General features: G+C 36.9%; 1 protein-coding gene across 1 annotated transcript in view; it reads right to left on the bottom strand.

Moving 5' to 3' along the window:
* Npl4 (nuclear protein localization 4) overlaps positions 1-13,850 on the bottom strand; it is a 278,312-nt gene that overhangs the window by 59,483 nt on the left and 204,979 nt on the right. Inside the window, exon 9 of the mRNA XM_067150486.2 lies at positions 8,505-8,656. Coding sequence (XP_067006587.1) covers positions 8,505-8,656 — 152 coding nt within the window. The remainder of the gene's footprint in view (positions 1-8,504; positions 8,657-13,850) is intronic.

The raw sequence follows: 13,850 nt of genomic DNA, 5'->3' as shown, positions 1-13,850 counted from the left end.
ATTTCAATACAAGAACTTACTGATTTCCATGATTATAATTTTTACAACACCCCATTTATACTTTATTCTTTGTTAGAAACCTCTTAGTATGTATATTCCTTGTATTATTAACTATTACCATAACATCTCATTTCACTTGTTATTCTTTAAAATAATATTGTCTTAGGATTTCGCCACAAATGATCTTTGCTCCAATACGCCTGATGATGACCCCTAGATGGGTCGAAACTAGTACCGTATAATTTTGTAATTTTGTGAATATATCGTAGTATTGAAAAGGTGGAAACATTTACGTTATTATTATTATTACTTATATATTATTCTCAGTTCAATACGGACCAAAAACATGAAATTCATAACCATCACTGAATGGAATATCATTGGATGTGTGCATGGAGTACAACTCCATATAGAAATGGTTTCACTTGATAAAAATTACTTTGATTTTTCGTAGGAAGTGATGTTGAAAGGTTATATTGTTTCATTATAAAATTATTAATACAATAAATAGATGAGATGAGGGGGAGATTCAGAAAGCCATTTCAGAAATGAAATGTGAACAAAGCAGCGGGCGAGGATGGAATCATAGCAGAGCTCTGGAAATATGCTGATGAGTCAATCCAAAGTATCCATGAAATCATATCTAATATCTGGGTGACAGAAGCTTTACCTAGCGACTGGACCTCAGCTATTACAAGTTGTCCATTTCATGACCGTATCGATGAGTATAATCAAGAAGTTAGTATAAATAACCACCTAATCGATACCTTATTATTGCCTCAGGCAAAATTGAATATAAATTAACACTTACAAGACATGTTTCGACCACTTAATGGTTCTCTTCAGCTGTATAAAGAAAGAATTGAGAAAAAAAACATTAGAATTGAGAAGAAAAAATCATTAGGACAATAAGCACAAATAATAAAAGTTCTTTGGAGACTCCTTTGTTAAAAAAATGGAGGTCATCAGATCAGGACATCTTGCCTCTCGTTCTTGTTTGGAAAAGATGTTTATTCTGCGCTGTCTAGAGTGTCTGTCTTTGAGCGCGACCTGGTGAAGTAACGATGTGACACAATCTGACAGTTCATGCAAAGCTCTGGAGAGAAGGGAAGTAGAGTTTTGTCGTCATCTAAAATATCATGTGAGGGAGGAGGGAGATTGGGCTATGCTTCTGTGATGTAGTGTTTGATTATATCTCTTGTTCGTCTTGTCTGTTTCATGTCTACCCATTCCAAGTATTTACTAATATTCTCGTATAAGATATTTTTTTGCTCGTTATTTTCGTTAAGATTCTCTTCACCGTTTTCTAATTTATCAAGAAAGATGTGTATGTTTTCCAGGTTGTTCATTAGATTTCCTTTATTTATCATACAGATAATTTGAAGGTCCTGTCTGATATTGGTGAATTTGTGGTTGGACTCTTTCAAAATCAAAATCAAATCAAAATCTCTTTATTTGCAAATGAGGTGTCTACCTCGGTGGCAAATGGTACACTAAAATACATTATTGTCAAGCACTAAATTTTAAATTAACAGGAGACAAAGAAAATTTCCTAGAATACAATATTATACAATTTACGCTAATAATTTTTTCTATTAAACACACACATTATCCTTAATAAATTTATATTGTTTACAAAATTCTACTTATAATATCTTACAAACATAGTCAACTCATATACAGTACGGTATGTGAAATTACTTCTAATAATACTATACAACTGGTATAAGATTAAAATTAACACTGAATTTATTTACATATTTATATTTTACCCATTTTGGAACCTAAGTAGCATAACGACCTGCTGCGTCTTAACCAGAGCCCCTTTTGCCACCACTTTTCAGAGTTCCTGAAGGGCCTTCACAGCTACCGTAGCGGTCCCAGGGCCCTCGAAGTCCCCACTGTACTTCACCCCTACAGGCAGTCCCCTACTTGGGCTGTCCAAACTCCTTAGACCAGGGGATGGAATTAATTTAATCACACACATTTATTATTTACAATATCCTGCACTGGTCGAATGCCCTCTAACATTTAATTTATTATCTCTGTTGTTGTTTATTCTCTTCTTGAATATCTGTACAAATTTTGGAAAAGGATCAAACACTACCCCTGGTAAACTGTTCCACTCCTTCACGCCCTTCCCAATGAAAGAAAATTTACCCCAATCGCTTCTGCTAAAATTCTAATGTCTACTTATGGTCAGTTCTACCAATATAATTATTTTCCAACCGAAGCCTCTCACGGATATCTCTCCATGCTTCTTCTCCTGTATAGGCTCTATATAATCCTATAAGTCTAGTTTTCTCCCTTCTCTTACTTAAAGTTTCCCACCCAAGTTCCTTTAACATTTCTGTTACACTACTCTTTCTCCTGAAATCCCCTGTTACAAACCTTGCTGCTTTCCTCTGCACACCATCTAGTTCTTTTATTAGGTATTCTTGGTGAGGATCCCATACACTGTTTGCATATTCCAATAATGGACGAACCATACTTAAGTAACTTTTTTCTTTTAATTCTTTGTTGCATCCTTTAAGTAGTCTCATTATGACATGTAACGATCTGTATGCTTTCCCAACAATGTCATCAACATGACCCTTCCAGTTTAAATTACTTTCAAATCTCACACCTAAGTATTTGCACTTGCCATCTTTTGGGATAACTACCTCATCCAAAGTATATTCAAATTCAGTTTTAAAGCTCCTGTTTGTAAATGTTGTAACAGTTGATTTGCCTCCATTAATCTTCATATTATTTTCTTCAACCCATTCTTCGATACCTTCAAGGTCCCTTTGTAATTCTGAACAATCCTCAATGTTATTTATTTCCCTATAAACAATTATGTCATCTGCATACAATCTTATTTTCGATGTTATATTGTTCCCTAAATCATTTGCGTATATTAAGAAAAGTAACGGACCGATTATACTACCCTGTGCAATTCCCTTCCAGACTTTCTCTTCCTGTGATATATTATTTCCTACTTTGACTTTCTGAACCCTTGAATTTAGAAATGTTCTTATCCAACGTATAACCCTTACATCCAATCCTATTCCCTCCAATTTCTTTAATAATATTCCATGTTCCACTCTATCAAAGGCTATGCAATCTAACTGGCCTCCTGAATCTAACTGATCTGATATGTCCTGCTGAAATCCCACCAGTTGTGCCTCGCAAGAAAATTTCTTTCTAAATCCATACTGGCTCCTCATGAACCAATTTTTATCATCACATATCCCTCTGATGTACTTTGATATTAAACTCTCCAGTATTTTACAAACTATACTGGTCAGGCTGATTGGTCTGTAGTTCTCTGGTTTCCTTTTATCACCCTTTCCTTTATAAATTGGTATTATTATAGATTCCTTCCATTCCTTTGGTATCACACTATTATTTATGACATAGTCAAAGAGAAATTTTAAATAAGGCACTATGTACCACCCCATTGTCTTTAATACCGCCCCAGTAATTTGATCACTTCCTGCTGCTTTTCCTTGCTGAAGCAGTTGGATTTCTCTGAAAATATCTTCATTTGTGAATGAGAAGCTTCTTTCATATGGGATCCCATGGCAGAGAATCTTGTGTATTTTTCAGCATTGACGTGTTCTTGATATCTAATTAAGAAGTTCCTTCCAGATTGTCCCACGTAAGTACAAGTTAGCTTATAAATACCAGATTCCTGGAATTCGTCATCTTTAAGTTTATTAGCTTTATTGTGACTAAAGAACCTATGTTTCGTGTTGTTGTTGGTTGAGAAGGCTACTTTGGTGTTGTGTTTCTTGAATAAGTTGGTGATTTCGTAAATCTTTATTATTTGTGCTTATTGTCCTAATGTTTTTTTCTTCTCAATTCTAATGGTTTTTCTTCTCAATTCTTTCTTTATACAGATGAAGAGGACCACTAAGTGGTCGAAACATGTCCTGTAAGTGTTAATTTATATTCAATTTTGCCTGAGGCAATAATAAAGTATCGATTAGGTGGTTATTTATACTAACTTCTTGATTATAGGCCTACTCATCGATACGGTCATGAAATGGACAACTTGTAATACGAATGCTAACCAAGCAGGAAACAGTACGAACATCTATCTTAATCTGAAGATGAAACTTGCTAAAGTAAGCACAGGTATAATTTTCCTTAAAGAATGTCTAAATAATAATCTTATTCCTAAATTCTTAAAAGGGACACAAAGAAACAACATACGCTCAGTCTTACAAATTTCTACACAGTTAACCGCTTATGGCTTAAACGAGAAATTAAATTTATGTATAGGAAGAAATCCTTCCTCAACCGAGAACTTTACCTAGCGCACCTTTCTGCTTCAATTAACTTAGTTCCGCTAGAATGGAATTCCGTACAAAAATACGGCAGAGATAAAGTTGAAAATCTAATAAACAAGAAACGTACAACTTTGAATAAGTTAGAAAACCTAAAAAACAATGCCCCAACAAATCTAAATAGGCATCAACCTAAATCTTCTTTTAATTGTGAAAAATTCCCACCTCCGTCTTTAACATGTCGAACACGGCATTTACAGAACAATAACTACAATTATTAAGCAAAGGGCCTAATCACAATTGGCATAGTTTCGATAACAGACAAGTATTAATACAAACTTTAGCAGAAACAGAGACGGCCATACAAACCCTTCCAGTCAACATTCAGAATGACGTATGGTACGAAGCAAAGAAAAAAACTCCCTCCGTAATTAAAGGATTACTGACCAATTCCACAAACACTAAGATCGAGAAGGATCTTCAGCGTAAAATTAGACAAAGTGACGTTGTTATAACGAAAGCTGATAAAGGTGGAACAGTGGTAATATTAAATGAAACCGAATACATCAATAAAATGGAAACTTTTTTCACTAACAATCAAATTTAAGGTAACTGAGAAAGACCCCACCCTAAAAATTCAAAAGAGTTTGAAAGGGATACTGAAGCAAAGCTCCTTCCTTTTTAACGACCAAGAAATTAAAAAACTCATTAAAATGAATCCAGGACTTCCTAAAGCAAGAGCTATGCCTAAATTACATAAAAAGGATGCACCTATGAGGCCTATAATTAGTTTTCGGAGAAGCCCCACATACAAAATATTCCAGTTTATTCATAAGTTCTTGACCCAAACTACGTATTTTATACCAAATCTTCGATAAAAAAACTCCAAAGAGTTCTGCATGGCTATTAAAGATTTCAAGTTAACTTCATCTCATGTAACAAGTTCCTTCGACATCAAGGACATGTACACGAACATTCCTATAAAAAACACCACTGAGATTATAAAGACGAATTTATTAGTTCACAAACGTATCAGTATATCCGAAATAGAAAACTTCACAACTATCTTAATTCGTTTAGAACCACAATTTCTTTTCTTTTAATAATAAAATATATCAGCAAGATGGACTACCAATGGGAGCGCTGGCTTCTGGAATTTTAGCTAATATATACCTCGACTATTTGGAACACACTCAGATAGTAGGCCACATTTAAGGACTTGATCTCTAGCTTCGATATGTTGATGATACCTATGCCATAATTAATAAGGAAATCAATGACAGCCACAGTATTCTAAATACTTTGAATAATTTAGACCCAAACATAAAATTTACAGCTGAAGAAGAAGAGAAAGGCATACTCAATTTTCTAGATATCCAAACAATTCGGAAAGACAACCATTTCCAATTTAAAATATACAGGAAACCCACTTTTACACCGACCACAATCAAAAGTGATTCTTTACATCCCATCTCACAAAAAGAAATCTGCTTATTATAGTTTCGTCCACAGAGCCTTTGAAATTCCGCTAACAGAAACAGACAGCAAGAAGGAACTATCTTTCATTCGTCAACAAGCTCTACATAACAGTTTCAGTTTGAAATTCATCAATAAAATCATTACTAAATGCAAATACCAACAACAAATTAAACTTAAACAGCATTCAGAAAAAGAAAAAGGATATGTCAAATTCACCTTTAATAACCCGAAGATTTACGAAATCACCAACTTATTCAAGAAACACAACACCAAAGTAGCCTTCTCAACCAACAACAACACGAAACATAGGTTCTTTAGTCACAATAAAGCTAATAAACTTAAAGATGACGAATTCCAGGAATCTGGTATTTATAAGCTAACTTGTACTTACGTGGGACAATCTGGAAGGAACTTCTTAATTAGATATCAAGAACACGTCAATGCTGAAAAATACAAAAGATTCTCTGCCATGGGATCCCATATGAAAGAGTCCAACCACAAATTCACCAATATCAGACAGGACCTTCAAATTATCTGTATGATAAATAAAGGAAATCTAATGAACAACCTGGAAAACATACACATCTTTCTTGATAAATTAGAAAACGGTGAAGAGAATCTTAACGAAAACAACGAGCAAAAAAATATCTTATACGAGAATATTAGTAAATACTTGGAATGGGTAGACATGAAACAGACAAGACGAACAAGAGATATAATCAAACACGACATTGCAGAAACACAGCCCAATCTCCCTCCTCCCTCACATGATATTTTAGATGACGACAAAACTCTACTTCCCTTCTCTCCAGAGCTTTGCATGAACTGTCAGATTGTGTCACATCGTTACTTCACCAGGTCGCGCTCAAAGACAGACACTCTAGACAGCGCAGAATAAACATCTTTTCCAAGAGAGGCAAGATGTCCTGATCTGATGACCTCCATTTTTTTAACAAAGGAGTCTCCAAAGAACTTTTATTATTTGTGCTTATTGTCCTAATGATTTTTTCTTCTCAATTCTAATGTTTTTTTTTCTCAATTCTTTCTTTATACAGCTGAAGAGGACCATTAAGTGGTCGAAACATGTCTTGTAAGTGTTAATTTATATTCAATTTTGCCTGAGGCAATAATAAGGTAGAGATTAGGTGGTTATTTATACTAACTTCTTGGACCTCAGCTATCATCCACCCGTTACACAAAAAAGGCGACAAATCAGATTTCAACAACTACAGAGGGATTTACCTTGTATCAGTGACATACAAGATACTCCAAGTATTACTCACAAGAGTAGAGGCTAAACTAGACTCCTGCATTGGAGAGTACCAGGCTGGGTTTCGCAAGTCAAGGTCGTGCGCCGAACAAATCCTGAACCTCAAAATCATCATCATTTACAAAAATCTAAGTGCCTCACCCTACGTGGCAACATTTGTTGACTTTCAGAAGGCCTACAATTCAGTAGATAGAGAGTCACTCTTCCAGGCACTTGCTGAACTGGGACTGGATAAGAAAACCTTGAATCTAGTGAAAGCAACTCTTACCAACACTACAGTCAGAATCAAATTGAGAGGGGAACTATCCCAGAGCTTTGAGATCAAAACAGGTGTTAGACAAAGGGATGGCCTATCTCCAATCCTCTTTAACTGCCTACTCAAAAAAAGTCACTTGTGAGTGGACGAAAATGCTAAAGGATCACTCTGGATTGAGAACAGGCTACAAGAAAGACAAGTTGACGGTCAACTGTTTAGCCTTCGCAGACGACCTTACACTCCTGGCATCCAGTGTGGAGGAAGCTATCCATCAACTAACCTCTCTCGACCACATAGCAGCTAAAGCAGGGCTGAACATCGCCATCAACAAAACACAGTTTATCACAAACATCAAAGATGCACCCAAATCAATCCCACTGGGGGACAAAATTGTACAAAGGACTAACTCCTTTAAATACCTAGGAGAATGGATAACCCCAAACATGAATGAAGATCAGGCCATGAACAGCAGATGCATCCAATTGGAAAGCACCTACCACCTATGTAAGAGTATGTACAAATCCAAATCCCTCTCCCTTAACCTCAAAACAGGCATTACACTACTGTAGTGAGACCGTCAGTACCATACGCCTTAGAATGCAACATGGTAAGAAAAGGACAACTTAGAAAACTGGAGCTGAAGGAAAGGAAGATCGTGAGAAAAATCATGGGCCCTATTAAAGAAGAAGGCAAGTACAGAATCAGGCACAACAATGAACTGTACCAAGAATTGGAGAGCATTACAATCTATGCAGAAGAGGAGACTGAACTTCTATGGTCATGTCATGAGAATGGACAATCAGAGGCTCACCTCCAGAATTCTCCACACCATCTCTAGAGGGAAAGCGACTAATGCCAAGTGGGCAAGACCCATCAGAAAAGACCTTCAAGAATTGAACATTGCTCCCAGTGAAATTTATGACAGGAATAGGTACAGAACGTTGATCAGAACATCAAACTGTCTCCAGTCACTAACAGAAAAAAACAGTACGTCCAGGAGGAGGTGTGAAATGGACTCAGGAGTGAAAAGACATTCACAGTGCAAGAATGAAGGAGTACTGGCTAAGGAAGAAAGCTGCTAGAGATAAGAACCACGTGGTCCATAGCAGGCCCAAACGGAACTTAAAAAAAAGGTAGATGAAAAAGGAAACATGGTAAAAATATTACTATTCAAAAGGCAAAAGAAGAACTTACGATTTAAGTTCTACTACAAAAAAAACATTACCTGTTCTCAAGTGGGAAAGGTTGAATTTTTGGGTCTGCATGGAAGGTTGAGACAGGTGTTATTGGTGTTGAAGCTGGAACATCCACAAGTAAATACTCCACTGGTAAAGGACGGGCAAGTCGTAGAACTTCATTTCCATATCTATCCTTCTCCTGGAAACAAATTAAGAGATGTTTCACTCTCCATACATGGTTCATTCCATATTAAAATCAAACATATATCTAGACATACTTTTCACCACACACATATTTCAATCAGGAAATTCTTTTTTTTTTTACAATTGGCTATACGTCGCACTGACCGAGAGAGATCTTATGGCGGCGATGGGACAGGGAAGGGCTAAGAGTGGGAAGGAAGTGTCCATGGCCTTAATTAAGGTACAGCCCCAGCATTTGCCTGGTGTGAAAATGGGAAACCATGGTAAACCATCTTCAGGACTGCCGACAGTGGGGTTCGAACCCACTATCTCCCGAATACTGGATACTGGCCGCACTTAAGCGACTACAGCTATCGAGCTCGGTGGAAAATAGTTTTCTTGGATATAATTATTAAAGTAACATAAATGACTACATATTAGTTCAATAATATCAATAGATCCATGAATGTGGTGCAAGGAAGTTTATTTAAATGGTTCAATCTCTAAGTTTCTTACATTTTGCCTTAATTCTCTGATTGTTTAGAATGGATCATTAACTGTGTTCGTAATCAAGATGTTAAACATGGTAACCATGCAGTGTGCAGCTAAAGTATGATGGAGTAATAAGGAAACATGGTTGATCAGAGTTTGTTCATTTAGCATAGAGCAGGGATAAGTGACTGCCTTTAGGCTTTATGAAAAACTCACATCAGCGACATGGTGAGTACTGAAACAAAATTTTGAGGCTGCTTTGGCACAAAACAACCAAGGATAACAATAATACTGAGATGGGAAAAAATGTGCAACCACAACAGGAGGTGTGAGAGACAGTCCCCGAAGTCACAGGCTAACGATGAGGAGGGAAACATGCCACTTCAGTGCAGAACTCTCTTTACCAGTCCAGTAGGAAAACGTCTGTAGCTTGGATTTCCTCATTCACACATAAAACATGATTTAAATCTCAAGTCTTATCATCCATTGCATATCAATGAACAGAGTAATGCACAAAGCAGCATGCAGGGCACTTCTCACAGTCCTTCATACTCAATGTTCCAATGATAAGGTACTCTTCATACATGAGTGTGCTACCAGAGCACTCATTCTCTAAATATCCTCTGGGCTAAGGTAAACCTGTGTTTTTATGAAGAACAGGAGGAAAACCCACCACACATTATGGTGTGCCCTGGAATGACTGCAAAACACATATTTGGCCCTTTCTTTCTCCAAAGCTCTACTGCTGGGCCCTTCTAACAGGACATGCACAGTGAATAGTTGGTGCCACAATTGCAACATACAGGAATCAAAGACACTGAAATGAAATGGCGTATGGCTTTTAGTGCCGGAAGTGTCCAAGGACATGTTCGGCTTGCCAGGTGCAGGTCTTTTGTTTTGACACCCGTAGGCGACCTGCGCACCGTGATGAGGATGAAATAATGATGAAGATGACACATACACCCAGCCCCCGCGCCAGCGAAATTAACCAATGATGGTTAAAATTCCCGACCCTGCCGGAAATCAAACCCGGGACCCCTGTGACCAAAGGCCAGCACGCTAACCATTTAGACACAGAGCCGGACACCAAAGACACTGTTGTCCTGGAACAAGATTGAGCACCAACATACTTTGCAATGCAAGTGCATCATTAGTTGAATAAGACCTTTCCCAGCCAGTGGATTGGAAGAGGTTCTAAAGATTATCGACCTTTCTTAGCCTGGCCTCCAAGAAGTGCCATCCTCATAACTCTGGTAATGGTCTGCAGGGATTTATCAAGGGGAGAGTCTGAAAGAATTAGTATTGCATAACACAAGAGTTGCGAGCAACTGTGGAAGATATCTTGATGGATGTGACCTCAGATAAACAACATGATAAGAAGCTTTTGCTTTGTCAAGAAAGCAAGGTGAAATTCTTTATGTTTTGCAGAGAACTTTGCCCTGTGTCTACAGAAGAAAATCTCAACTGTTCACCAGGAAGACTTCTCCAATAATGAAGGTTTGAATTTAAGAATGCTTTACCGTTGGTCTGTAGTAAGCTCAAATGCAAACCTTCATTACTGGAGAAGTCTTCCTTGTGAACAGTTGAGATTTTCTTCTGAAGACGTGGAGTAAAGTTCTTTGTAAAACAAACAATTTCACCTTGTTTTCTTGACAAAGCAAAAGCCCAAAAGCTTCTTATAATGTTGTTTACATAGTTATTTTTAAAATAATTTCAAAGAATTTGGAAATTTATTGAACATCTCCTTTGGTAAATTATTTCAATCCTTAACTTCTCTTCCTATAGATGACTATTTGCCACAATTTAGCCTTTTGAATTCTAACTTTATCTTCATATTGTGATCTTTCCTACTTTTAAAAATACTACTCACACTTAATCCTCTACTAATGTCATCCCATGTCATTTCCCCACTGACAGCTAGGAACATACTGCCCAGTCAATCAGCTCTTCTCCTTTCTCCCAAGTCTTCCCAGCCCAAACTTTGCAACATTTTCGTAACACTACTCTTTCGTCTTAAATCACCCAGAACAAATCGAGCCACTTTTCTTTGGATATTTCCAGTCTTCGAATCAAATAATCCTGATAAGGGTCTCATATTTTGTTGCAATAAGTTGTTGCAATAAGTTGTTTTTTGCTCTGCATATTGATGTAAATATTGTATATTTGTGCTATTTTGTTTCCGTCTAGGCTCTCTTTTGTTTGTTTTTTCATTTGCGCTTTCATTATGTTTTTTAGCATTTTTTCAACTCATATTATGTAAATTATTCCAACCCCCCTAATTTTTTCACTGAAGATGGCTCAAACGAGCCAAAACATGTCTGAACTTGTTTACTCCGTCTAATGACGGAATATATGATGTATTGAATAGGAGGATACTTTCATTTTTTGCCATTGTAAAGGGTCTCATATGCTGGAACCATACTCTAACTGTGGTTTTACCAGAGACTTACATGCCCTCTCCTTTATATCCTTACAACCACCCCTAAATACCCTCAAATAACCATGTGAAGAAATTTGTAACCTTTATTTACAATCCTGTTTATTCATTACCCCAATGAAGATCTTTCCTAGGTATTTACATTGATCAGCATAAGGAACTTTTACCCCATCAACACAGTAATTAAAACTGAGAAGAATTTTCCTATTTGTGAAACTCACAACCTTACTCTTAACCCTGTTTATCATCATACCATTGCCTGCTGTCCATCTCACAACATTGTCAAGGTCTTTTTGCATTCACTTACAATCTTCTAACTTATTTCTATATAGTATAATATCATCTGTAAAAAGCCTTATCTCCGATTCCAATTCTTTACTCCTGTCATTTATACACTCATGTTCATAAAAACCAGAACACCTTGAAAGACTGAGATAGGAAGTTCATATTCACAGGACTTGTGAAATAGTATGTTCTGAAGAAATAATTAGCATTTGAACCATGTCAGCCCACAGGTTCAAGGTCCACATCGATATCTCGATGCACCACCACCGACTGGTAAAATGTGCCTGCGGCTCTCGTTGACGCTATAAACCAAAGGTAATGGATCAGAGTGACTTGAGCAGATGTGCAGGATGCCTCGCAGACACATGCGAGAACCGTACCGTCAAATGAGTGAGTTGTGCCTTATTGGCATGAGAGAACGTGATGCATCCATCTGGGATATTGCTGCTCATGTGGGACAAAGTGTGTTGGCAGTGCAATAGGTGTGTACAGAATGATTCATAGAAGGCTGTAGAACATGACGAGATGGGTCTCTTGATAAACTTAACCATTATAGGTTAATATGGTTGTTTTGATCTGTACTGACTAGTCTGAATGTATTACAGAACTATTTAAAATAGTTTTATCTGAATCTGCCTTATCAATACACTTATTAATGAAAGAAAACTATTTATTTAACCATAGTGGTATTTCAAATCTTGTTCGCACCTTTTGGACAAGTTGGTGGTTCGTGAGCAACTCAGTACATTAATTGTTAATCTGTATTCTGGCAACAAAGGCTCAAATGTTTAGGCACCAGTTTATAAGATAAACATTTTTTTTAAGAAAAAGTATGTCTTTAGAGATTTTGGAAATTTTAATTTTTTAAGTTCTTAAATCTGTTAAACAATTTCTTAAGCTGGCTGGCATACTCACTGTTGATAACCATGATAGGTTAATATGGTTGTTTTGATCTGTATTGACTAGTCTAAATGTATTATAGAACTATTTAAAATAGTTTTAACTGAATCGGCCTTGTCAATACACTTATTAATGAAAGAAAACTATTTAATTATTAATAAGTGTATTGACAAGGTGGATTCAGAAAAAACTATTTTCAATAGTTCTGTAATACATTCAGACCAGTCAATATAAATCAAAACAACCATATTAACCTATCATGGTTAAGTTTATCAACAGTGAGTATGCCAGCCAGGCTAAGAAATTTTTTAACAGATTTAAGAACTTAGAAATTAAAATTTACAAATTCTCTAAAGACATACTTTTTCTTAAAAAATGTTTATCTTATAAACTGGTACCTACACATTTGAGCTTTTGTTGCCAGGAAACAGATTAACAATTAGTGTATTGAGTTGCTCACAAACCACTAACTTGTCCAAAAGGTGCGAACAAGATTTGAAATACCACTATGGTTAAATAAATAGTTTTCTTTCATTAATAAGTGTATTGTCAAGGTGGATTCAAATACAACTATTTTAAATAGTTCTGTAATACACTGAGATGGGTCTGGTCACATCACCCAGACCGCTGGCTGAGAAGATCGACACTTCATCCAAATGGCATTGCAGTACAGATCTGCGTCTTCCTTGGCTCTGGCGCAACAGCGGAACAGTGTAACACATCATACACCATCAGGAGTGACAGTCTGTTACCATTTATTACGGTCTGGGTTATCAGCGCATCGTCCACTTCTCCGCCTACCTATGACTAATATGCATAAACTGCTAGACTGCAATGGTGTATGAAACAACATCACTGGAGACAGGAATGGCAGCAGATAGTCTTTTTGTATGAATCCAGGTTCTGTGTGTTTGAAAATGATGGCCGCATTTTGGTCCACCGCAGATAGGGGGAGAGGCATCACATTGACTGCATTCGCACACAACATACAGCACCAACTCATGACCTTATGGCGTGGGGTGCTACTGGGTACAACCACAAATCACAGTTGGTGCGTGTTCAGGGCACTGTGATCAGTTTGCCCTACGTGATGACA

Source organism: Anabrus simplex, chromosome 6 (genome assembly GCF_040414725.1).
Source record: "Anabrus simplex isolate iqAnaSimp1 chromosome 6, ASM4041472v1, whole genome shotgun sequence".
NCBI classification, from domain to species: Eukaryota; Metazoa; Arthropoda; class Insecta; order Orthoptera; family Tettigoniidae; genus Anabrus; species Anabrus simplex.
This window is presented reverse-complemented; position numbering and strand designations above follow the sequence as displayed.